Below are 27419 nucleotides of genomic sequence, written 5' to 3' on the forward strand. Positions count from 1 at the left end.
TTTCAGATAAACCTATACAACAATTTTATGGACTTCTGTGTGAGCAGGTTTGGATTCCTAGATAACAAATTGCAACTTGCCAGAGAGTCACATCGCTCTATTTGAAAGAAACAGTGCAAGAACAGCAGGTCCACAGGTGAAGCTCTTGTATTTGAATTCTAAAAGCTTATTTGGCTGTCTATTTCCATTACTTTATGGATTATTAATACTCAGGAAATGAGCATTCAGGAAAAGGCCAAGTTAGTTATTTGAATGCTACCTTATTTCATATTAACTACCCAGAAAAAGAAAAGAGAATTCTACTCAGAAATGCCAATCTTTGATTATGCAATGTAGTAAAAGGATTCCCATCTTAAGAATTCGAGTCTCAGATGCAGCTTTAAATAGCTTAAGGCTAAAAGGGTTCCAAACATCTGGTAGAGTCCAAATATAAAAACTAAATCACATAAGAAGAAAGACACATCAACTGTTCATGCATTTGTCTGTTCTCTACTTGTGCTTAACCCAGAAAGCCTACACTGGAGAGAGAACTCAGCAGAAAGAACACTGCACAGGAAGGTGCAAAGAGGTGGCAGATGAGATGAGTGAACAATGCAGGCGAGCAGAGGAAATCAGAGGTTTTTCAAATGTAAACACAATTTTAATATTTCCTAGCAGAAAGGATGTTATTCTGCTGAACTGATAATTTTTAAAAAAGAAGTCTATGTCATCCTTCCCCATGTCTTCTCTTGCCACACAAAAATGATTGTTTGTATACCTAAACTGACAACTGAACACATGTTTTGCAGCTGAAATGTGCAAGCGTCTATATTTTTAAAATTCCTTCCTATCTCCATACCCCTGAGGACTCTCAGACATGGCTTAACATGGATTTTGTACAATGAATGTTAATGCTGTGCATTGATTGGTGCAAATCATTGCTTGTCACACTGCCTCATTTTGCAATACAAACTAGGGCATGCATAAAATATGGTTTCAGATACATCCATAGGGTTGCATACTGAACATCTTAGGATTATAGAGATAAAGACACCATATTTCTTTGCTTATCAGTTCAAAAAGTTCTGCTAATAAACAGCTCAGCTCCAAAATGCACTTAAAAAAAAATAAGACTTCTATGAATATAAATGTTTCCATGTGTTTTATGTTTCCTTTTTATAGTTTTTACATTTTCTTCTATGAAAATGTATTTTCCTCTTAAGCTAACCAGAAAATAAACGTTACACCAGGCCCTATCTGGGCACTTGCCAGTTATAGCATTTGTAAAATCCTGTATATTATTTTTTAATTTGTAATTTATGTTGCTGTTTCTATGGGGTAAAGAGTAGACAGACTATGATAAGCCAGTAAAACTGACTGTATTCTATGTGCTATCAGATCTACAACATATGTTAATTTAAAGCTTAACAGAAACACATTTCCAGTTCTATAAATATCACTCGTTATTTGTGATTATATCTATAAAGTTTCAAAGACAGAAGTATGTTTTGTAAATTGGCAGGCTTCCTTATAACTCTATAGGGTATATATAATTTTTAACGTTGTGATACATGAAATTCATTGGATTTCAACCAATGTTAGGAATCCAAGTGCAACACCACTTTTCTGTTTCTTGAAAAAAACAGCCCCCCAAAGATTAAACACGTTCACTTATGGCTATTTAGAAGGTTCCTTAAAGGGCTCTGAGAGGGAGGAGAGGGCAGAGGGTGGGTTAACGTTTCTTCATCCACACCAGCGGCTTCCCATCGTTCCTTTTCTAAGTCGAGGAGGCGGGCGGATGCAGGCCTGCGGGTGCCCCGCTGCGGGGCCTTCTCTTTCAAGAGGCTTCCGAGTCCGGGCATGCCGCATTGGCCTTCAGGTTTTCCCTTCCCTCCCTCCAAGGACCTGCGAGTCTTCCATCACATGAAGCGATACGTAATTACTATTCTAAATCTTCCACAGAGCTGTGCGCATTTTGAGATATTTTTAAAGGATCAGAGGCAGAATGTGCATTTCTGGCTGGAGACTTAGTAATGCGTTAAGAGAATAGACATCAAACGCGACCCAACCTCCGCGGCAGGCGCTGGGGAGCCTGCAGGGGTGCAGCTATCATGTGCTGCACATTCCTGGTACGCTGGGAGGAAGGAGACAGAAACCACTGCTCCTAATCCCCACCCCCAATGGTGTGATTAACTCATGATCACCGCTCCCCCAGGGCTTTCCTTCTTGCTGACAAAAATGCTCTTTATTAAGGGAAAACGGCTATTTTTGTTCAGAGATTGGTTTACACAACAGCTGCTTCTGCTCCTGAGAAGTGTAGTTCCCACTAATTAATAGAGTCATACAAGTATTATCAGTGAGACAGAGATGCCTTAGTCCAAAGCGTCCTGCTAGAAATATTTACTCGGCAAGCTTTCCAGCGCGCACATCCACCCTGGACTTCAAGCCACTCGCACAGTATACGCTCTCAAGGCCTGTGCACCGGTTTGCCTTCGCTTCTTTTTCTTTTACCCAATCATACGACCATCACAGCAAGCACAGCTCTGCTCTGCTCAAGCCTTCCCCAAGCCCCTTTCCCATGTTTAAGGGAAAATTTATAGTGAAGGTCATCACTAACAGACAGACATTCAGAATATCCCCCAAACTGACTTCAGTTGCTTTCTTGCATTGCAACACCGAGGGAAAAAAGAAAGGAACAGAGATGTATTCGTGAGGTTTTGCACTGTGAATAAAATTAATTCACTGACCAACAAATTCTTTGGAAATTCTCTTGCACACTGTTTGAAGCAGACAAAAGTTATTTTAGGACAAAAGTATTAGTATCATTGCTACTCTATCTGAGTATCACAGAAATAATGAAAGAGAAGTTAGGCTAAAATCTCCCACTTTAAAACCATACACAAGGCTTGCAAATTAGACAGACCTCCAAAGAAAGCAACCAAAAATTGTTTACACTCAGCTACTCCAAAGCGGCACTGTTTGTTGGTTCAAAAACATCAAATAGCTTCATCAGACAGATGGTGAGAAAACATAAGATTACCAATTACAGGATATCATAGATTACACTGGAAATTATTGGTAATATTTGCTTAAGGTACACTTAGATATATTCCAGTATATTATTCCTAAGTAACCCAAACTAACTCCGTGCAGGATGCTCTTCTTCTGGAATAACAATATTCACAGGCAGTATCAATCAAAAATAGTTTCAGCATTTAAAATACATGTTGATTTTCAAGTGTAGACAAGTCTGAATTACTACATTCATACAGTCTTTATCAAATCTAACTACTTAGCTATACTAAACAACTATACTATAACAAGGTCATATCAAAGTTATTTGAAAATCTGGATGTGCACAACCTCTTATAAAAAAAAGTAAAAGAGGAAAGTAGGATAGCTCTCAGTCTACAGCTTTTCTAATCAGTTGGAGTACAATAGTATCAGTTTGCGCTGGGAATTAGGTAAAATAAGATCCAGTCCCTAGGAATACAAAACAGCTATTTCAGGAGCAATAACTGCAGTTCAGTAGCAAAGGGAGAGCAAACACTTAATTTGAGGGTTGCGTTGTTTTAAAATCTAGTTTTTAACTGGGGAGTTGCATTTTCCTGGTCAGCACTAATAGAATCAGCCTGTATTTTCTCTTAGTTATTCTCATGCCTGCAACATTCACATCCACTCTGGCAATTTTGTACTAACAAGCATCAAACAAGTCTTGAACGGGACACAGTTTATTCACATAAACTCACCACCTTTGAGAATCAGCATCAGTTATACCTTACAGTGATCACAGACATTTTCTGAGCTGAACAGCCCCTAGTAATGACATAAGCTCATCGACTGAGGAAGATCTATTCCTTAACAAAAACTAAACTCCCTTCAGCTTTTTCTTAGAACTTTGATTTCTTGTCCAGGAAATTTCAAGCAGTGAACAATGCGTGGATTAGATCAATCAGGACACAAAAAGAAATCCACAGAAAAATGGAATGTAACAAGACTTCATCAGAGCGCCTCCAGTTCGCTCCCTTCACGTCTATTCGATCCACACGCACATATGCCCCCGGGTGAACAGCACCAGATCCAAACACCAGAGTCCCCACTCCAGAAGGAAGGCACAGGGTTGGTATCAGGAGGGCAAATTTATCCTCATTCTGTCTTATGATGGCTTGAAAGTAAGAGGGGCTGTTTCAGTCTTAGTCTTGCTGGTCTTATTTTTGGCTTTCAAAGAATAAAAGTTTGTGCCAGCAGGGTTTTTCAGCTGTGCATATGCGAGAAAGTGGAAATCACCACTTTATTTCCAAAGGTCAATATTTTATCCCCAGAGCATAATGACTTTGGTTGCCACTGAACTTAGACATATTTGAACTATAATTTAGAGATAGGTATTTCATTCTGGTCTTTTGCTTGCTTCCCTTTCGCAAAATAAATGTTTAAAGAAAAGCAAGAAAAAGTGGTCCACTCATAGCTCTTCCAGTTCCTGATATCAAATCCCATATGTTCTGGAAGGCTTGTCCTAGTTACAGAGTTACAGAGGAGTGGAAATATATAAGCTGAAGAACACCAAAATGTCATTGCATCTATGATGCTACTATCTTGTAATCAAAAGTGCCCATCTCTTTTAGGTGTGATCCTGTAGCAAACATCTTCATGGCATTTGAGTAATAGATCATATCTCATTCATTTCTGAGTAAAAATTCTCCAATTTCAGGAAATTTTGCTGTATTTGCAGCTTATGCCTTTCTAGTGTTTTGATGAACTTCTAAAACAGTGTGGAGATTTTGATTCACAAAACAAAATTCTGTCAGGAGATAAAATGTCTACAGATTATCCAGCCTGGTAGAAATCTACTACTAATAATCATGTTTTCCAGAAAGCTTAGAAATTAAGCAGCCCTGATTAGCAATGGATGATTCAGCAACCAAGTCTTACTACACAGATAGAGAAAAAGAAAAAGCACTGAGCTGCAGAAGAGATGTCAGGGAGTCCCTTAAGCCAGCTAGGTGCATGGCTTAGAGCTGGGATCTCCAACCTGTGTGTCAGAGATCACTGGTCATGTTTTGACTGGTCATAGCTGATACATGAAACCACACCAACTTTAGAGCTACTAAAAGTTTAGCAAGAAGGGCACAGAATAGAGTATGAGAAACACTGAGTGTTAACAGTGATCTTTGGTCCAAAATGTTTGGAAAATACTGTGACAAAATTGGTTATTGATCACTTTTAGATGGGCATAACAAGGCTATACCAGATATTGACTACTTTGGTTACACACAGACATCTTTAGCATGGAATAAGGAAGATGAAATATATATCTGCTAATAAATTCCCTCATACATAGGATAACCATGCCAGAAAATCAGCAGGAGGTTAACACTTTCAGCAACAACACAAATGTGTAAGAATTCAGCCACTACTTTCCTCTGGTTGAAGTTCCTTGGAAAACAGAAAAGGGACCTCTCTAAGGAATCTAAATAATCTCTGATTTTCAATCTTGAACACACAACTAGATAGCAATCACAGAACACACCACAGAAGGAAAACAAGAAAACAAACACTAGCAATATATTTGGTCAGGAACGTGCATTTCAAGATCCCCACATCCTCTGGTCTGTTTACTGTATCAGATGCCAGAGGAGCTCTCCTTCTGTGCACATGGATGTTGCTCACAGTCATTGTGCAGATCCATAGACAGAACAAGTACCAAATCCTCTCCATGCAAACCGCAAATAAACAAACCCAGTAGACTTAAGCTGAGGTATCATTAGGTTTACAATTACCTCTATACAACCACTCTCCTTTCTGAAGACACATCAGAGCTGGAGACATTTATGTACTTTCTGATCTTGACAAACATCGTTGCCCTGTCCTGACTGTTATTAATGCTGTTGAAGAAATAGTCATAGCAGTATCACGTTAGCTTCTCTTGCTATATGCCTAAATGGCACATTTTTGTTTGGTGCATTTTCATTTGTTCAAAACTACATGTGCAGTCTACACTAGCATGGACCGACTGGGCTGACAAACTGCCTGTGCGCATGTAAATCCTAGCAGGAAAGGAATAGTGCATGAATGTCTGCTGTAAGAGGGGTTTGTGCAGAGCTGCAGACAACAAACGATCCTACCTGCAGAAGGGTGTATTTTGAAAGTTTGACTCTGAAAGCTCCACTCAGATGGAGAGAAATAATTTAAATCATCAGATTAAACAAACAGTATTTTAATAAAGTGCACAACATGCTGGCTTTGAACTGACCAGTTTGCATCTATGAAAGCCCTTATTCATGCTGAATTTATGAATACAGCACTGAGATAGCTTTACACGACATTCAGTTGATTCATGAGGTCAACCTGTGAGCAAGGGATCACACCAGCTCATCACAGGATTGTTATTTTCTTCCACAAATCAGGACGGACCCTTTCTTCTGAGACAAGTGGCAATACACTTTTTATTAATTTTATTTTAGCAAATAGAATATTACTCTGATAAAGAACGTGAGATAGGTTTCAGCCACAGAGTAGCTACAAGGCCATTGGTGATGCAAGCACTCCCAGAAACTGCTTTCTCCTTTTCCCTCTCCTTGTTCACTCCAGGAGTGTGACCCAGCCCTGACCTGAAGGGATAAGAAGCAAGTTAGCTCCTTTTAGGTCTGCCAAGAAGGGGGCCAATTAGTAGCAACTGCAGTAGTCATTTCTGCAATGATACCTGTCCATTGGGAACACAGGGAGACAACCAAACAGTTTTCAAACAAGCTGCCAAACAGCTATCAGATGATACAGGATTTTGATCATTACTGACCTGAACACACTCAAACTAGAGGTCTAGTGATGAAAGCTATATCCCATTTCCAGTCCCCTGAGCCATCCAGTGCCCCAGAATACTGACACAATTCTGTTTGAACACAGCTTTTCAGGAAGTCGCTAAAATAGCGTTCACAAGTCTTAGTAAACATCAGAAGATGTCTGAAGTCAAAAGGCATTACTTAGTAAGTCACCTTGCCTGGTCCGCCCACATCATTATAGGACTTAACAGCCTGTCAGCCTCCAGCCATTTTTTTGACAATATCCTTAAAAAGCCATTTTCTGCAGACAGGATACAACTTGTAGATGGGCAAACCAGGAAGGTTGCTGTGACAGCAAATCCAGGGTTAAAAAGGTGCAGAATCAATCTAAGAATAAAGCATCTAACTGGAGAAATTCTTTCCTTGATTTACCTTGAGTAGAAGTGGATATTTGCAAATTCTCTGAATTGGAGTCAGCAGATAACCCTCTAGTGGAATATCTGTTGTCTTTCTGCCTCCCAAAAGCATACAACTCTACAATCAAAAAAGAAAACAAATGTTACCTTAGACATAAAGCTTTCACATGCTTTTTAACAGTGTTTTTTTATTTCTGTAATATTCACTATGGTTCAAAGCTCTTTGCTGTGTTTAAGTGGTGAATGGAGTCCTATTTCCTGTATCTTAGGAATGGCAATCAAGTTAAGCCTGCAAAACTCTCCATGCATCAGCAAAAGAAAAATCACTGTGGATAACTGTGGCTGTGCAGAAAGGTATCTTCCCAGAAAAAATACTGTGTAACTGGTGACTCAGAAAATGTTATAACAATAGGATGCCAATCTGCAAAGCTAGATATGCCATTAGCTAAAGGAACCCAACTTACTACGACAGTTAATATGACTATTTGTTAAAGTCTTCGTTCACTCTGCAAAGTTTGCATTATGGGTCCAGAAAATACTAAAGGGTTAAAATAAAGCCTACTAACTAGGAATGACACGAATAATCCAAGTTCAACCCTCATGTCTGAAGGAAATCAAGATGGAGTTGGAATAAGCAACTCATCTGCATCACATCCACCAATTCTCAGGCAAAAATGTCTAAGCCCAGCTGGCCAAACAGCCTGTTTGCGCTGGCTGGCTAAACAGCAAACATAGACCTGAATTAGTCACTGTGCATGTTGCTACTTGCCAAGTAAAAATAGTTATGGGACATGCAGGCAAGACTACTTCATGGCTAGGAAGACACTGAGGCAAGGGGCAGTAGGACAAACTTAAGGAAACTAGATTTCATTAATTCTGATGCTCATGGGAAAAATCCACTGGATTTCAGTGTTAACTTTCTGTGAGGACCCATAGTTTGCAGACAAGAAGTTGGTCAAGGGCATTTCTCCACCCAGGATGATGACCACCCTCCCATTGATGCTTAAACATAAGAAGGTAGGGGACAAGATATGCTTTCCAAATACACCAAAAAAATTCAAGTCCAAACAGATTTCAGGATGAGAAAAAGCAGTAGCTACTGATCAACCCCTGTGAGTACTCACACGAGTCCTCAAGCATTTGGGGAGGGCACTACATTCCAGAATAATTTCACAGATAAATTTGTGCATAGTACCAGGGGAACAAGCGATGCTCAATTTTTCAGTGGATTACACAAATTTCTCTCAGGATTGACGTGGAAGGGGAGTGTACGAATTGTGTGGCATATGGAAACAAAACAAACAAAAACACAAACAGAGCCCTTTACCCGTCCTCGTATCTCCACAATAAACTGTAAGCCCTATGTGATAATCAAACATTAGCCTACTGCAAGCCTTTTTAACATTTCCCTGAAGATGCTGGTGCTGGTTGCTGTTAGATATAGGTGGATGCAGATGGACTTCATATCAGTTTCAGATTAGCTAGTTCTGCATGCCTATGTTCAACCATGAATCTCATCAGTTTTGATCCAAAAACCATCCCAGTGTCAAGCCCACCCACCACTAACAGAAGCTGAAATTTAAGCTCAGTTCAACAAAGATGTGCTTGCTTTGGGGTATTACTGATAATATTTTCCCCTGTGAATTGTGTGCTGTGGCTCAGACACACTCTGAAATATAGTGGGTTTTTGGCTGTGGTTCAATAGTCTTCCTCTTCAAGAAATGTTCACAGACATCATACATAAATCTCATTAGTCCTAAGTGGTATTTTTACAGACAATCGTCTGTAAAATAACCCTTCCCCAGACTATTCTAGATCTGTGGCATTGGCCACCAGCTCACAATGCTCCCTGTCCAATTTTCCAAGTCTCGGGTGATTCAGTCCTTCCCGTCTCTCCTTTAGGCCCTCCCTTTAGCTCTGGGCTCAGAACTGCTCTTTAACGCTTACTGATTTTTCAGACACATTCCCACATTCTATATTTTAGCAGCTGTGAGGGAGCAACCACGCCAAATCCATCTTCACAAGCAAAGCTTTGTATTTTAATGCAGCTTTCACTGCATAGTGACATGATAGCATTCGCTTTGGAAAGAGGTGGAGGCCTGGAAGAAATTTCAGCAGCCACAGCAAAGATGATGCTTCAGCATTGCCTGCCCTCCCATACTTACTGCAATTTAAAAAATCTCTTGGATTCAGGTGCTACAGCAAGCCACAGCTGACAGTGCGGTATCTTTTATGAACCTCAAATCAGCTTGCCAGCTGCTGCCAGCAACACAGGCAGGGGGTTTTTGCTAGGCCAGTGGCAGTACAGAGAGCACTCCAGATGTCGGGAAGGGTGGTGTTTACATGCACTTTTGCCTCCTTTCCTTCCCATTAGCTGCTCTCAGCAGAAGCACGCAAAGGAGCCAAAAAACAAGCAAAGGGTCCTTTGGTGACTCAAATTAATGTTTTAACAGAGCTTATCAAAGCTCACAGGTGACAGAGATTCTAAGTACCCAATGGCACCATTGCCTGGCCTTGCTGCTCCCTCTGAGGCCTATGTTTTGTAGATAAAAAGTGCTCTGACCCTGTTTGTGACAGACATATATGCAGTTTTATTCTGCTGTAGGAGAAAAACAGCAGAAAAAGAAAGGAAAGAAGGTCCTTGGCAAAATGACAGTCTTTCTTTTACCTCATGGCTTTTACCAGGAAAGAAAACTAAAGTGCTGAATTCGTTCCTCATCTACATGCTAACCCTCTTCTGAATTCCTGCATCCATGACCAGGAGTAACAGACACTTAAAATCAAAAAAGTAGTGAGGAGGAGGCTGGAAGGAGAAATATTGGGCAGGAGGCACCATCTATTGCATCTATTGGTTAAAGCAGTAGTGTCTAGCCTCTGTAGACATACCTGCAGGCTACAGGCAACAGTCTTGCCCAATATGAATACTAAGACATTCTGGGCTGTAGGAGGAACCGAGCAATTTTTGATTCAAGTAGCAAAAAAACAGTCAAAACAATACATCCAGCCTGCAAGGGTTCTTGTCTGCAACTGAACTCATGGGGAAAAAGAGCATCAGAAGCAGACCAGACTTTTCTGGTGGGTCCACAGATGATGAATTGGTCAGAGAACTGAGCAGAGAATCAGGTCTACTGGGAGCTAGTCACAGTTCTGCTGCTGACTTATTGCATTACTCCTTTCATAATCCTTGGTCAACTTTTCTGCAGCTTCTTAACAAAAAAGAAAATCCCTGTTTTCAGTGAAATTACTCGTAACAGAGCATGGCTTAGTTCTGTGTCTGAAATCACCAGTCATTTCAATACCTATCCTTCCCAAATGCTGGGTAGCAGGAATAGATTCTATCTGCAAAATGTTTGGAGTTCCTGGGATACCAAAAGGGTATTATGAGTATGGTGTAAAGTCAGATCACTAAGTCAAGAGTGCTAGAGAAGGTGCTTACCAGGAGGAACGCTCTCACTTGTGGGATCTTGTTCAATTCTATCAGCAGCCTGAGTGCTTTCTCGTGGTTGCTACAGTACTCCTCGTACACAAAGAACTTGTCTTTCTGCAAGGAAAAAATAACAACTTGTTGACTCAGACAAAACTAGTGCGACTATTTTGTTACAGCCTGATACCAAATTCTTTACAAAGGTGTGTGCACTCAGACCGGCCTTAGGGTTGCATTTTACACGAACTGCATGATACTTCTCGTAAGTCAATAGTGTACAGAGGTGTTCCACTAATCCCTAACTTACTCCCCTGTGAGTTAACATCAGCTTTCTGAGCACAGAGGCCTCCATTTTTTTTTTTCCATCACTTTTAACGCATCATTAAAATAACATATTCCTTTGCTGAAAGAATTGCTTTTGCTATCACTCGTAAGCATGTCAAGATATTGCAGAAGAGCAGCAAGGAGCAGAGTAAAATGACGAGTAAGGGTGACTAAAGTGGGGCTCAATACATCTAAGCTGAGGTGATTGCTGCTACAGAAGAAAGAAGCGAACAGGCTAGGAAGAACCAGAGACTGGAAGAGAGCTCAGAAGGTTGAAGGGGAACTATGGCACACAAATCAACCAGCTGGAAATCCCCCAACTTGCAGGGATGTGGGGAATCCCCCGTGAGTTAGCTGGTTCACTCTATGCTCTGAAATGAGCAGTACAACTTTCATAACTTCATCATTTCAACACAACACTAAACAGAGGGTCAGCTGCCCCAACAGCTTTCCTGAAAAAAATCATCAAATACGCACACAATAATCAAAATATTGCAGAAAAGAAAGGAAGGGAAAAGGAGCTTCACAAATAATATTGCTTTCTAGATTCAGGTATTTAGACTGGACGTTACACCCACCAGCACGTGCACTGGAATGAAATCCCTGTTAGCAAACAAGGGACTGCTGGCAACACCAAGTTCCGCTTCGCTGATCACCGGAGTCAGTTACATAGGGATTTTTTTCTAATGAAAATGATGAAACACGCTGAACTCAATGCAAGCATCAAATAATCAGGACAACACTGAAATGATTCACAAAAGAAGCTGTAACAACTATTTCCATGCCTGAGTGGATCATTCAAGGCTGTTGGGAAGGGCTGAACTTCTGGCAGCCATGTCACAAGATTTCAGTATAGAATTTACTGAAATAAAGGGGGGGGGGGGGGCCAGGAGGCTTTATTAGGCTTTAGTCAGATTAAATGATTCAGAAGCCAAACAGGTCCCTCGTTTTTTTGGCACTTCTCACAACAGTAGTCTCTTTCCTGGTTCAGGCCTGTCTGTACACCATGCAGAGGTACCCAGAGAAGCTCCTTTACATATCAACAGTTATTTAGCTGCATTAGTGTGGCACTCTGCCAGCAATAATACGCCAGGCTTTGCAGAGCTAGCATCTCAGGGCACCATGCCATGCAGATGATGCCCTCCGGAGCTTGTTGACGCACTCGCACTATCACTTTCCTATTTTGAATCTTGACATGAAAATATTCTATTTGAATTTCTCTTGTGTCCAGAAATAGAAAGCTAATTTTGTGAGTTGTAATTGTCTTCCCAGCACTAATCAGAGATGTAGAGCTTTTTCTGTTAGCTATAGATGAGATACTTGCAGACTCTCAATTGCTTTTATTTAAAACAGCTTACAGTGATTCAAACAAAAACTACAGCCAGCTGAAGGAGTTAAGTAACATGAATCCATGGGAATATAGCTGCACTCACTGGGAATTCCCTTCACTATGGTTACATAGAAAAGAAACTGTTTACATTAGTTTAGGAGGAGAACTTGACATTCTGGTCACATGCTCAATGTGCTAGATGCTCAGAGACTGAAAAGTGTGTTTTTTTTGTTTTTTGTTTTTGTTTTTTTTTTTTTAATCACAGAAGCACTTATCTGATCAGGCTTCTTTTCTCTTTGCATTTCTAAAAAAAGAATTGAGAATAAACAGGTATCTGTCCGAGCACAATAACAATGGTACAAAGCAAATAAAGCAGCAGCCACAAAGAGTATGGTGCAAAGAGCTGGAATGCAGATGTTCAAGACTTTTATCCTTCATCTACGGCTATTAGTACTGGAGTTTAATACCGGGAAGTTAGCAAGAAATTAATGCTTCTGACCACCAGCTGCGGAAAAAGCAGCGATGGGTTCATAGCATGATAGGAAAGAAGCAATTGAGAGGCATAGGATTGTTTCTGTCCTTAAAATGCAAAGTTACAGAATGAGAAGCCAGGTACATGAGTTTCTCCTACGTTCTCTCCTCTCACCTTTCTTCAGCTCCCTGGATGCACACAAGCAGCATGCTTGAAACTAAAAACAGCAACCATTAGCACAACCCCATGCGTTACATCAATGCACACAAAATGTCACTGCCTAGGTTTCTGACTGCAGCTCTGAGTACTTCGAGTTTGGGGAGGTTATATTTAGATCACAACAAAATCCCTTTGCTAAACTCAAGTCAGTATAGTAATTATACACACACCAGAATGCTTTCATCACGTCTTTTCCAGCTGTCCTTCATGCATGAGACCCACAAATACGAGAACTATGCTTTAAATTATTTGGTGTCTGAAGTGTTTAATTTCCTCTCTGAGTGACATTCAGTCCTAGACTCTCCCCTCCCCTGGTGAGGAAATTATTGGTTACATAATTACAGATGTTAAGCCCAGGAATTCTGAACCTACAGTTACTGGACATTAAAGTGAAATTATCGTCAGAGATGTGGCCACATAAAAATGGCACCGTCTTACTCAGCAAATCTGCTGGATACACAGCAAGACCTTCTGACATGGGTGACATAAATAAGTTTTTACTGTTCTTAGTTTGGGAGAATAAGTTATTGTTTAAAGTTTTTTTATTCTTTTGGGGTTTTTTTTTAACCAATTATGGTATTTTGGGTCCATGAGAACTGCCTACAGGTTAGTACAGGTTTGAAAATAGTTTTAACTAAAAAAAAAGCATACAAGACATTCAGAAAATTTTAACTATTTTGTTTGGATGTATTTTTAATAGGGTATGACATTTTCTTGTTTCAAAACAGGATGAAACCAATTTTACCTCTGTTAAAACCAAACAAAACAGATTTCACTCCGAGCAAAGCAAGGTTTCTGATGATTTTAAATAAACAGTAAAATTGATCATTTATGCAACATTGCTCCTAAAAATGAGAACACACACACACACACACACACACACACACACACACACACAACCCCCCCCCCCAACCCCACTACATTTCCCTCAAAAGAACTTCTAGCTACTAGGTCACCAAAAGACTTATACCTGCTCTCTGTATTAAATGTAAGCATAAGTCAGTCCCAACTTAGGAGCCTACCAATATTTGCGATGCGTTTCAAAGCTTCAGTGGGATCCCAGCACCTGTATCTCCACCACATTATCATTATTTATTTATTTATTTATAGTCATGCTTCTGGTACTTGACCTTAGAACGTCCGTCTTGGGCACAGTGAGAGGAAGGACTTTGATAAGAAATTAAATTGTTTGATTCCTGGTTAATTGAGATGCTTATTTAACTGATATGGACTTGGCTCAAACCTGAAATGGAATTACCTGATTACATTCAAACCCAGTGGGACACGTGAATGAATGTTAATGCACGTAATTCAAACTGAAGAGAGTTCAAAAAGATGATGAGACCTGGTTCACTGCCCTGTCTGGATGGAAAATGACACGTGTATGATATACAGTTCATTTCCAACAACAGCCTGTCTGTCTGTCGCTGTTAAGGATCCTGCCTAGAGCCCCAGCACAGTTAGCTTTATTTATGCTGATCCCAGGCAGAATGGAAGCTAAAGCAAATAAGCTGCAAAGGCAATATCATAAAAATAGTTTTGTAGATGTTGCCTGGTTACGTGGTGCCAAACTGTTGTAACACTAACTGAAAGTCCTATTCCCTCAACTGAGAGAAGTCCAGAAAAATAACGGAAAACTTCAACTCCCATGTAAACTCTTGCATTCTGTTCTATTTTTCAGATTACCAGTTATGTGGAGGCAGACACACCTCTTGCTGACTCAGACTTTTTTTGCTTAGTCTTTTGAACTTTCATCACCATCAGCAGGTAGCTCACTGTGATCCCAGAATATGCATGCAGATTTCCTGTGCTGCTTCCACCCAACATGAGTCAGTTCTGGCAATATGGCAATAAAAAATAAAAAGTTTAGCATCAGTCAATTCTCTGCCTTTCTGTTCTGCAGACAGTCTTAGATTTTCATGGCCTGCTCATAATTTTCTGTTGATGAGGTGTTATGGTTCTAAGTTTAGCACATATGTTCTCTTTGATGATCAATGTTTGTTCTTCATGCCATTTGTCTCAGACAGCAGATTTGATTTTGAATGAAGGTTTATATGTGTTTTTTACAGTCTTTCATGGTCGTACTGAACAACTTCAGAAGAAATTCCGAGCCTGTAGTATCAGGCAAATGAACTTGTGATGATCATCTGATCAAATAGAGTGCAGTAGGGTAAACAAGGTCCATCTTCTAAAGCAAAAGAACTTTTCACATCTTATTATCACAGCAAGGTAATTAAACAATTCATCACCTGTTAAAATCTTTCAAAAAAGTCAATGTACACTAGTTGAAGTGAAAAACGTTTGCTCTTTTGGAACCCTTACAAAATCTGCTTTTTTGCTTCAGCCATTACCCAAAATTTGAATCCTTGTGAATAGGAGATCTAGGAGAGGATATCTTAGCATTATTATGAATGGATCATCTGTGGTCCTGAAGGTTTGTAACAACTAAAAGTGGTGTCCTGTTTCTGAGGATGGGTGGATTGTTGATGTTGAATGAGGCTATTCTAGGCCACGGTTAAACGTGAGGAGTCAGACTTAGGCCTGTGTGGATTAAAGGAAATCTAAGACGCCAAGGTCTCATGAATAGGATGCTGCAGTCTGGTGGAACTCCAGATGGAGGATCTCTATTGGAGATATGTGACACACAGAAAATTAGAGAAAACATGCATCACTAAGAAACTCAGTATCTGGAAAAAACTGCCTCAAGGATTCTCAAGTTATTCTTCAAATTTACGAGCATTTTTAACATCTAGGTTCTGGAAAAGAACACCTGTGCTAACATCTGTCTGCTGACAGGGAAGTAGGGCTCATAATCAGGACTAAGAATGACCTTGCCAGGTGATCATAGTAGAAGGCACATGGATGCATTCAAAATTCACAGGCCTCATCCGACTTCCTCACTGCAAGCTCCCCTGAGGACACACTGTGATTTGATGATAATGGAAAACAATGCAGGGTATTATTACTTCACATTCACAAAATCTTGAATGAATCAATGAAAAAACAAACAAAATATGTTTTTCCCTGGTAAACTGGATAACAACACACACTCTAGAAAAAGCTCATCAGTCAAGCTGCATGACGGCATCACTGGAAGACAACGGCTAGCTTTTTCTCGAAGAAGCCTCAAGTGTGCTCCAAGGGCTTCTTGCAGCAAAATACTGCTCACCGTTTCAAAAAAATGGTTTCAGAAAGCACCATGGAAACACCTCTAGGAATAATGACCATTTCTGAGGCACAGTTTTCTTATGAATACCTCAGCTTAATCAGAGCAGACCCAATTAGGGAAATACAGCTTTGGAAGCTGGAGCAGAGAGGAACTATGACTCACTCTGCACTGCAGTTGCCACCGGCATCTCCCTGTCACTTGCTAGAGATTCACTAGGGAAGTCTACAATGTGAGAAGGCACAAATCCCACCTCCCTCACTCCCAGGTTTCTGTAGTGCAGCTTGTCTTCCCAAATCCAGACAATCTGCATACAAAGACAGACAATTTCTCTCTCTTTTGCTATCCTTTTGTTGACTCTTCCCAACTCAGACCTGAGGGGTCACAATGCTCTCAATGTTGTTTCTACACATCCTTAAGGTAATTATGGATGAGACTATCCTTTTCTATGCATTCTGAACTGAAAAGTGTCTGACTTCCTTCTGTGTAAGATGTAGGTCTTTTCCCTAGGGTATCATGAAATGGTTCATGTATACATTATTTGCAATGCACACCAAGACCGTACCATGAGCTAATCTCTGTCTAGCCTCTATCAGAAGAAAAGTTCTCATCAGCACTCATTGCTTACACATTAGTTTCATAACGCCTGTATTTTTGCCTGTTTAATAAATAGGGAATATTCAATTAAATAACTATTAAATTTTTCAGTAACAAAGGTACAAAATGCTATATGTATATACAAAAAAATACTACCAGTGACAGAGGAATTATATACCAGGTATGAATTCAGTCAAATGGTAGGATGATAACATTTCTGATCAGTCAGTGCTACTCTGAAACACAGGAGACAGTTTCACAGTATCACTCAAGATGAATCCCATTCTGACATCCTCAGTTAACAAGCACTAATATGTTAGCAGAGTGTATCCTGTTGGTAGGCAGACAATGATTTTAGTGGGGTTTCAAGGCTTTAATCAAGTTAATCAGTATGTTTTTCAGCAGCTAACAGTCCTCATACCTGATACAATTTCTGGGCATTGTCTCAATGCAACACATTCTTCTACTATTTTAATAATTACCACAGTATAAATAAAAACTGTACAAAGTGAGGTAGTTGTTAAAGCTTTATGAGTAATCAATGGCTGTATAATTGCTGCCCACTCAAACTCAATGAACTGTGAAAGTATGGATTATTATTTAATATTGTGATAGAAGATATTTTTGATGGGAATTTGGGCTGGGGCTGAATGTAGTTAATAAGAATTTGAAGACATGCTATTATGTAGATGCTTCCTAATTTTCAAACATCTCAGGAGGGCAGCTGTGTGTTAAAAAATGTGCAAGGTCACATTTCTTATATATGTAAATCAGGTAACTTTGCATTTAAATGAACCCCGCTTGTAACTAGGTGTATGCAATAAATGATTTTGCATACACAATCAGTATGCCTTATGTATAAATTAGTCATAGGATGGTGCACACATGATTGAAAATCAGGCCAAGTTAAAATAAACTACTAGAGGGAGAATTTCGTAGTAGAAGAAACAAATTCCTGTGAGAGAAGAAATAGTAGAAACATAAGCCATAATTCCATGACACAGGTCTGTACTTTACTGTATCATCAAGCAGTACAAATCTGACTGGATCAGGTTGATCATATTATGGATGAATTATGGATGATCGTATTATGGATAAATTAACAGAACACTTTATTTATGAAACTGTATTCCTTCACATAAGCTGTAGGAGAATAGATAATACAGCTATCTGGCATAAAGTCAGACGACACGGATGTAACCTGTCAAAATGTTTAGAACAACTTGGAACTCGTAGAGTGAATTTGTACTACAATACTACCTTGCATTTTGTAACTCTGACATTCTTGAGTCAGTATTATGAGTCCAAAAGCTAATTTTCTGTATTGTTGAACCACAGAAGTCAAATACTTTATTTATTCCATGGTAACTGGCTATGCGTTAACTTCTGCTGTATTTCAGCATATGCAAGATAAGCCATCTTGCATTACTTTTCATTTACCAAAGGATAAAGATGTGCACAGATTCTAACTACTGTAGGTGATATGTTGTCCTTAGCTTTGAGTTCTGACCTTCACGAGTTTCAACTTTTCAGACACTAAAACACACCAAAAAATACTCACTTACTCAAAATTGTGCTGCTTTTTGAAGCAGCTGGACAAAGCAGACAATACTCAGCAATAAAATGTGATCAGCTGGGTGAGAAAGAAAGGGAAAAAATATTCAATGGGAAAAGGAAGAGTTTCTAAAAATAACTCGTTGTTTAGCTGGGTTTGATGTGGTTTCCATTGTTCTAACCTCATTCACAAGGTTTTTCCCACCCTACTTAGAACTTTCATACAAGCACACATTGTCATGGTACCACTACAAAACTTAGAGATTAGGACTAGCTAAGGGGCATGGGAGTTTATGACAGGAAACTGCATTTTCAGATAGCGTTAAGTCATTGTACTTACAAATTTCAAGAAAACATTTCCCAGTTCATGCTGAGACTGAGGTTCTGGTTGTAAACAAAATTCCAGGGCAGCCAGGAACTCCTTGTGAACGCCAAGAATATCTTCAATGTTAGAAAATAAGATCTGAAATATAAAGAAAAATCTAGTGTTAGATGTTACCAAAACACCCTCAGATATATTAAAGTAGAAGTACCAAAATATTGTGGCCCTAGACTTGCCAGAAGGGGATCTAAAGCACAGATAGCAACCGTGTAAGAATTGATCAGTGTCTGATAGGGAACGAATGATACAATACATGCCGCATTCCCTTCCTCCTACACTGAAGTTCCTGCTGTAAATGAAGGTGTACTTTCCAGGTTCCTAAGCAGGATGAATGTGAGCAGCAGCCTCTGTCAATTCTAGAAAAGGTTTCCTACGAGACAAACCAGGTAAATGGAATCACAAGGACCAAACTCACTTTGCGGCCAAAAGAAGCAAGAAGTCAGTCGCCTTTCCTTCCCACAAAAGGCAAATCACTTTGTGGAAGAAAGGGATTTGAAGATATTACACGCAAAGGTACCTGCAAATGAGAAACCAAATCTCTGCTATGCATGATCTAGCATTACATTGACATGAGTTCAGAATCATGTAAAATGCTTTCAAACCATAAGAGAAGCATTTTACTTAGAGCTCCATATTACTGATGTCAATGGCTGTAAAAGGCATACATACAGGAGCCAGGTCCCTAGAAGGAAATGGTGTAATCTCACTGCTAAATGATCCCTAGAGATGTGGAGATACATGGCTAAGGGGAGTAAACTGCAAGGGTGAGAGCTGCTATCAACACACAAGCTTTAATAGCTTTAATCATCATCACATGAAATATGAAGAGAAAGCATGAATTATACGCATAGGAGATGGGATGCTATCTGCACAGGGCAGACGAGTCCTAATACATGGAGACTAAATCCTGGCCAAACCACTTTTGGCATTGGAAGCTGCCTCCCAGCTCTTGCCCGCTGAGTGGGTGACGTTCCTCTGAACCCCAAGGCCTGTAGCCTCACGGAATCAGCTGTCAGCTTCTCAGCACTGGGAAGTGATGGGGGAAGTGAACAAGTCTAAGATCTTCTAACACTTCCCATGGCACCTTATAGTGACAGTAAGCTTTACAACTTTATGTGGGAAATTTATTCACAAGATGTGACACTGATTCAGTCTGGTAGATGGTGATATGGCAATTCAGGAAAACAATAATCTGTAAATTAAGTCTGATCATTAAAGACAGAAATGATTCCTGGTTTAAAACCACTTTCTCTCTAATTTTGCAGGGGTAGGCAAGATTAGGGACTCAAGCGGTCTTCCTCTGCATACAGGCAGATTCATCTCTATTCCTTGTGCTATGAAGGATGGAGAAGGTATTTCCCTTGGACTCCTCCTGCAAGCTTGCTGTACATACAGAGCACAGCAAGTTGTATCCTTGTATTTGCTCCCCTCTCACTTCAGGAACACTGGGATACGGCAGTCTGCACCACTGTTAATGCATACTTGTGTCTCATAGCTCTTTTCTGGCTCTGAATAAATTAATGATTCCAACACACTGAGTTTGCACTGATGGTCTCTGAATAGCTTCTTCAGTCCTCCAAAGAAAGGAAAATTTCCAGTGCGAATTCTAGCAGAACGTTCCATGGTTCCATTGCATGGCTGCAGCTGAGGTGGTGATACATTAGTCTCTATCTGCATGGCTTTGCCAGAAGCTGTGCCAGAAGGAGATTAACAAGGAAAAAGAAAGCATCTGTTAGGGCTGACTTTGTCCATCAGAAGCAGTCTTGGGGCAGTCTTGGGGGGGGGGGGCATTTTTTGGATCCAATGAATATCTGTGTAATCCAGTATATTCTGTGACGGTCAGCACAGCTCTGTTTGCAGCAGAATTCATAAATAACAAGAGTTATTTGAAAATCAAGAAGGCAGAGACACCTTGATTGCATTTGCTTCTGTATCTGATAAACAGTTACCATTTTGAAGCGTCATACTTGGAGAATTTACACCTGGCAGCTTGTCTCCTCGCTCAAGTTGTACTGCCTTCACTCTGCTGGATCAGTAAACTGACAGTAGTGCCCTGCTGTGAATGTAGTGTAATACTAACATATCAACAGAGCTATTGCCATATGGAAAATAAATAACCTGTAAAGAAGTCTTTGATGATACTGCTGCATCAGCTGGGATAACTGTTAGTCACTGGAGTACTTAAAGAAACTGGGCCTGGCATAAGACTCAATGTGGCCATTCTGGAACAGGACATAGTGGCCAAGATTTATAGAAATCTCCAGTGCTTAGTGCCAGCTTCAGGAGAAACCTGCAGGACTAACACCGAAAGTATTATCCCAGATTATCCTAAAAAGCAGTTTTTATTTTTGCTTAGAGGGAGTGACTGCCAGAATACCCTGGATTTTCCTCTAGACATTTCCACTGCATGAAGGAGGGAGGAAAAGACAGGCTTTTCTTTACATAAGCTGCCAAACCTTTTATACATCCTCCTCAACCATCTTTGCCGCTGTCAACCAACCTCACAGCTCACTAGTGACTCAAGATAAATAACATTAGCAGCCAGAGTTACCAGAAGTCCCAGCACAAGACCACTTGCTCTGTCTCTATCAGCAAGATTTGGCAACGGGAAACAAAGAAAAAACTCCTCTTGGCTACAGGAAAGACAATGAGATTGGGGTGGAGGGGGAAGATAACATTGCCTCTGGTCAAGAAAACTGCGCCTTTGTGATTCTATATCAACCAGCAATAAGGCAGGTCCTTTACCAAGAAAGAGAAGCTCTGCTATTGAAAGCTGGGTATTGTAATAGTAAGAATTAATGAGGCCTCATAATAGACTCTCAAAGGCCCCCCCTCCAGGCACTTCAAGAATGACAGAAAAAGAAAGGGGTTCTTCCCCAGGGAAATGTGATGGACCTTCAAATATAAATACATTTAATCAGCAGAGAAAATAAGGACTCCTCTGCATGGGCTTTGTGGGTAATGAATCTGATTACATGGCAGTCATAATAAATACTCATTTTGATGATACATGAATAATAATAGAATTAATAACTTTCATCAACATTCTTAGCTATTCATCAAGTCAGCAAAGGGTTGCGTAGGTTCATTTCTCACCTGGAACATATTTTTTGCACACTTTTCTGCATACAGGATCCACTATCACTAATGCTACGCATTCAACATTGTAACACATCTCAAGTAACAGCGGCACTTCTGGGCAGGACAAGCAAGTTGTATGGGCATTTCGGCCATGGATCTAAATTCCTACTTTACTCTGCCACCAGCGGTAGTCTCAGTCGTGCTCTTGTCTACTTCTCTCTCATACATCTCTGAACTCAGACCGTAGATGGAAGGTTCCTGTGAAAAGGGACTTCCAAGTTTGAAGACAGAGAGGCTTAGCTCCACAAAGCTACCAAACCGTTTGCACACCTGCTTGCTGCCACCCCCTTCAGATGTCAGTCATGCAATACTACAGCATCACTAGCCCGCAGAATGAGTAGCAGTATAGTAGAATCTCTATACATTCACGTAATTGAGTACATAGAACAGAGGAACCTATCTTTGGGAAACACGCCAACCGTAGTACTGCTGGTGTGACATACCTCTTACTGCTGGGCCCTGTTCCCATTAATGTAAAGGGCAAAGTCTCCGCTGATTTAGGATGTGTAGGATTAAATATAAGCCCAGTAAGCAAGCCCCTAACAACAAACAAACTACATCCTATCCCACTGGCCATGAAGTTTCACATGCATATGTGTAGAAAGACAGTTTACATGAAATTACTAAAAGCAGAGTCATTTGTAAAATGTTTATGAAAATAAAACAATAACAAGTAATCCTGTGACCATAGGCAGTAAAGGAGCAGATGCAAATTGGCTTACTGGATGCTGCCAAGCAAAACTTGCATTCCTTGCCTTTCCTTCAGTAAAGGCACTGAAAAGTCTCTGTCCTCTATCCATCATCGTTCTTCACAAATCTTGCCAAAATTTAGTATCTCTGACAACACTACACTGTTATCAAATTTTACTGAAATTAGTGGGATGAAAAATTGCAGGAAGATGACAGGTATACAAATGGGCAAACAGGCTGATAAACTGATGACATGATCTTTTCTTTAGGGAACCAGTTTAATAAGTGTCAATATGACCTGAGGACATTTGATTTCTATATCCCTCAACCTAGCCTTTCATTCCATATCCTTTTGCCTGCCAAAAAAATCAGGATAATGGAAGAAATACCTTAACATTCTCCTCTGTTATGTGCTTCTCAGCTTTGTCCACAGCATTCTGGCGGATTCGGTGAAGAAATGCCTGCAGGGAAAAAAAAAGATTATGTTCAAATTGCTTGATACAGTTTGATTTCCCTCCTTTATACCCTCTGGCTTCCCATCAACACCCAGTCACAGTGTGGCTGATTACCTTTAAGACCAAAAGAATGTAAACATGCACCAAATCACCACGGTGGCTCCGAGTCTCCCGAGTCTCCCGGCTGCACTCACTTTGTAACACAAAGGACATTGTTAGGTTTTGCCTGGCGATAAATGTCTTCCCTTAGAAGCTCTGCTGAACTTTCTTAGACTTAATTATCTGTTACTACCAGTAGACCACAGAGAGGATCTGTTTGTTTATTCCCTTGAAGGTTTCCCCTCTCTCTAAGAGGCAGCTGTTAGGACTTGGGGAAGCAGAGTGCCTGACGCACATCAAGATGTATGTCAGCAAAAAAAAGACTGCAAAGAGCAACAAAAGGACATTCATGCTGCTGGAGCCGAGGCACGTCAGAGCTATGGGCTAGGGTTATGGACAAGTTCAACAGACTCAGTGCTTGGGGGAGAGAAATGGAAATCTCTAGGCAGCGCCTGGGACACACCATCCTGTTCGCTGTGTTTCATTTGTCTACAAACTCAGGCAAAACAACGCTGGGACCTTTCACCTAGGCTGGGTTTCGCCTTCCCTTAGAACTGGAGAAGTTTGGCTTTAAATGACAAATCAGTGAAAAGCTCCAGGCCACACACAAATAGACAGTGACTCGAATACCAGCCTTTAAAGCCTGATTCCGGCTCCTGGAAGTGGGGAACTGCCTGCATTTGCACCAAGCAGAGCCACAACGCAGAGATCGGCGCGAAGGATTTAGCAAAGCCCACTATGGGATTGCTACCTCCACTCTCCCTGCAGTAGCCCCACTGGCTAAAAGGCTCTTCTGAAGCGAGGCCCTCCCCAGGCATCAGCAAAGAGAGACACAGGTACCCGCAGGGGAGGCTGAAGGGAGGCCGGTGAGGACAGAGCTGGCCGCGATACGCTGCATGACCCATGCAGGCAGGGGAGAGGGTTTTCCTCTCTGTCCGTGTTAGCGGTTTCTAACTTGCCTCCCACACAAAGGGTCGAGCCCCAGAGAGTACTGTGAACAAGGAAGAAAGGAACTTTTCTTATCCACCTGAGACAGAGAGGGGAAGCGGGTTATTTCTTTGTATTTATGGTACAAAGCAGCTTTGTTACAGCCTGATAATGAAAGGCTTTTAGAAGCTGAAGCATTCTGCAGCCATGTCCAGCTGACACGATGCACACAGCTTCCCCCCTCGCCCCCCGCTCTGTTGGGACCGGCGGCAGCTTGCAGTACGGGGGGAAGCAAGGCCACTGAGCCAAACCGGGGGCTTCCGGCAGGCCTCTGCCTCCAGCGCGTCGTCGGAGGTCACTGAACGGGTCCCTCTCGCCGACCTGCAGCACGGAGAGGGGCATCGCCCCCCGCGGGCCCAGCCATGGCTCGCCGGCACTCGGCAGCCACGCGGACGTTAAAGGCCAGGCACCACTAACGAGCTGACTTACTGAGACCACAGACCCTGCATCCGTTCTGGGTCCTGGATGCTCAACCTGCGTTTTGTGAACAAATTTCAAGGACTATAACCACGTCGCTGCGCTTGTACTGCTGAACAGGAAGGGGATCCTGGCTAGACTCCAGCTAGATACGGAGAACTTGGAGCAGGTTGTGCGCACTGAGAAGTCTGAAAAATCCTGAAGAGAAGTCTGACAAATCTGAAAAGCCCTCCTTTACAGGACTACTCCTTTAAAAGAGCAGGACGGGTTTGCCAGTGGCAGAAGAGCCATTTTTTAAAGCAGCAGCCAGTCTACCTTGCCAGTAATCTGGCCAAGAACTGCTGCAATGTTAATGTACTGCCCAGCACCTTGGCAACAGTCAGGGAACAGTCTGAGATGAAGCGTTCAGCATGATTTGATTAATGGCAGCAGGACTGACAGGAATAGTTGTTGCCCTCCCACTTGAGCACTGGGTGTGATATCTGAGCATTAATAATCAGGCACCTGATTTATACGAAGTAGCACACCAAAAGTCACTTGTTCTAAGCAGATAAGCCAAGCAGAGACTTTTCCTTGCTTTAATCACATCTCTGTTTGGAGACAACAAATCCAATCGGAATGATTAATTAATCCACACAATTAGCAGCTCCACTGGTGACTAATATTTACCTGCATATTAGTCCCAGTATGTTGGGTCTAATAATAGAAAACTGGTAAACAGAAATGCAAATCACATTAGCTGTTACAGGCTAGTCAATAAAAAAGCAGAGTCTGTGCTAATTTAAAAACCAGCTTTTCTGTGATGCTTGTCTGAGAAGATCATTTAATGTGTGCCTGAAAAAGGGAGAGAAGGAGAGAGAAAAATCAAATAGAGAAACAGAGAGAGGCAGAGAAACAAGGAGAGAATAAAAGGGATGAAAGACCTAAGTGGAAACAAGAGAGTCAACTTTGTAAATAGTTTGCAAGTCTCTCACATCCTCTGATTTGTCCTGAGGTACACGAACAACAATCTCTCCAGTAATAGTAAAACAAGACAGTGACGAGAGATTTTCGTCCTAGAAATTTAGCAGTCAACTTTCCAAAAAATCTAAACTTACTGGATGCAGAACTGTTTGTTATGAGTTTTCAATACCTTCTCCTCTGCAAACAGAATCTTTGGCAACACAGTCATTCAAATCAGAAAGCATGATACAAGTTATTAAACAGCAGCTCAGAGAGCTAATGTTGCATGCCTTGTTCACATGACAACACCACTTTCCTTCCAACCTTCTCCTAGCTTGGAAAGAGCAGCCCTTTTCCCAGAGATATGGTTCACAGATTTAGGTCAGCATTTCCCAAACTTCTCAAGCACAAATTTTTGTGTTACCAGTTTTATCAGGCTCCAGGCTTATCTGTACCAATATCATCTCTCTACTCACCTGATGACACAGATTTAAATACCCATAACACGAGCAGCATGTCGCCCTCCTTGGGAAGCATAGCTGCAGAAGCAGATCAACTGATTTATCTGGAAAAATCAGATGAGTATTTGGGCCTTGGAATGAGAAAGACTATGAAAGTAGAGAGAAAGAAGCATTTTAGAAAATGTCATGTCCATATTTCATTTATATTCTAGAGTGCCTTCTTATTAAAGAAGATGCATTTGAAGGGGTGGGGGCTCTTCTGGCTATCTAAAAGTTTCAGTGATGAACGCTGTTGTCTGCTCTCTCCGCCTGCTCCATCCTCGTAACTCTATGTATGAATTCAAGTGGGTCCGATCCCTGCCACTTTCCATGAGTAACTTCCAGGACCATCTTTATCAATATAACTCTCTTCATCTACAACACCTCTGATCTCTGCAAAACCCAACTCGCGATCCTCAAGGGCAAGATGGGGAAGCGCAGAGGTCAGCTTTCTTGGCAGCTGCTGCAGGCCTGTGAAAATCATTTCTAGGATACAGCAGGATGATCGTGAGCATTTATCCTCTGCAATCAAAAGTACAACTCTCTTGTGTGACATGCTGCAAGTTTCCCACACTTTCAAACTATCAGAGATTCAAGGAAGGGCAGCAGCTTATGATATAGAATATACTATAGCAGCAATCACACATTAGATGGGAAAGTCATTCTGTTAAAGAGCTAGGAGAGAGATGAACAGGCAGCAAAAGAAGATTCTGCTCCCTCATATCTTCTTGTTGGACATTTGTCAGGACTGCTGCAAGGTCAAAAAATTCACAAAAACCTGACAGATGAAAAAGATAGCAGATAAAAATCTGCCACCTTCTCTTCTTATCCCATCTTGCCATTGCTCTCTTGCCATTCTTCGTGTTTTCCTGTGCTCACGCTGGGCCACACCAGGTCTCTGAGCAACCCAAGCTGAAGAGGGGACTACTGTCAGAAAAGGGAGAATGACTGGCAGACCTCACGGGTCCCGAGCAAAGACGGGTCACGGCACTGAGACAACACAACGTACGGAAAGAAATGGAAAACCAGATTGATAATTTTCCTTCTCCCAGCAAAGGCCTGTAAAGGTCTCATCTTCCACACGTGCATGCTAATCATTAGGAAAACAGCCTGCAGAGGATTTTTGTTTAAAATTCTGCTGCTGCATCAACATAATATTTATTTGTGCACTGTGACTTCTTACCCTAGAGGTCTGCCACTTCCAAACTCAGCAGGCTATGTCTGATGCTCCTCATGTCATGCATAAACACAGTTTATGGTTTATCTTATGGTACAAATGCCTTGCAGGATTCAAGCAAATCTATAACAAATGCAAGTGAATGGATTGAAATGCTTCCTTTCTGCACCATGTCATACTGGGTAAGTGTATATATACATATATAATGCCTGGAAAAACAGCCATTTCCCTCCAGCAAAGACCAAGACAAACACAGACAAATCTAGAATGAAGTTCAGGTACAAAAGTTCATATTACCACTAAGTATTTTTAATGGCTTTTTTTTATGCATTTTTTTTAATGTTCTTCAGTCTACCATGTTTACAATCCAGT

At 41.0% G+C, this 27419-nt stretch overlaps 1 protein-coding gene across 6 annotated transcripts in view; it reads right to left on the reverse strand.

Annotated features, from left to right (window-relative positions):
• The window catches only part of PREX1 (phosphatidylinositol-3,4,5-trisphosphate dependent Rac exchange factor 1), a 171796-nt gene that overhangs the window by 78549 nt on the left and 65828 nt on the right, over window positions 1–27419 (reverse strand). For all 6 annotated transcript variants that reach the window (XM_062589097.1, XM_062589099.1, XM_062589096.1 and 3 more), the window contains exons 2-5: window positions 22860–22931; window positions 18598–18720; window positions 10608–10712; window positions 7188–7289 (exon numbers count right to left, since the gene is read on the reverse strand). In XM_062589097.1, coding sequence (XP_062445081.1) covers window positions 7188–7289; window positions 10608–10712; window positions 18598–18720; window positions 22860–22931 — 402 coding nt within the window. The remainder of the gene's footprint in view (window positions 1–7187; window positions 7290–10607; window positions 10713–18597; window positions 18721–22859; window positions 22932–27419) is intronic.

Source organism: Rhea pennata, chromosome 16, assembly GCF_028389875.1.
Source record: "Rhea pennata isolate bPtePen1 chromosome 16, bPtePen1.pri, whole genome shotgun sequence".
In the NCBI taxonomy this organism is placed as follows: domain Eukaryota; kingdom Metazoa; phylum Chordata; class Aves; order Rheiformes; family Rheidae; genus Rhea; species Rhea pennata.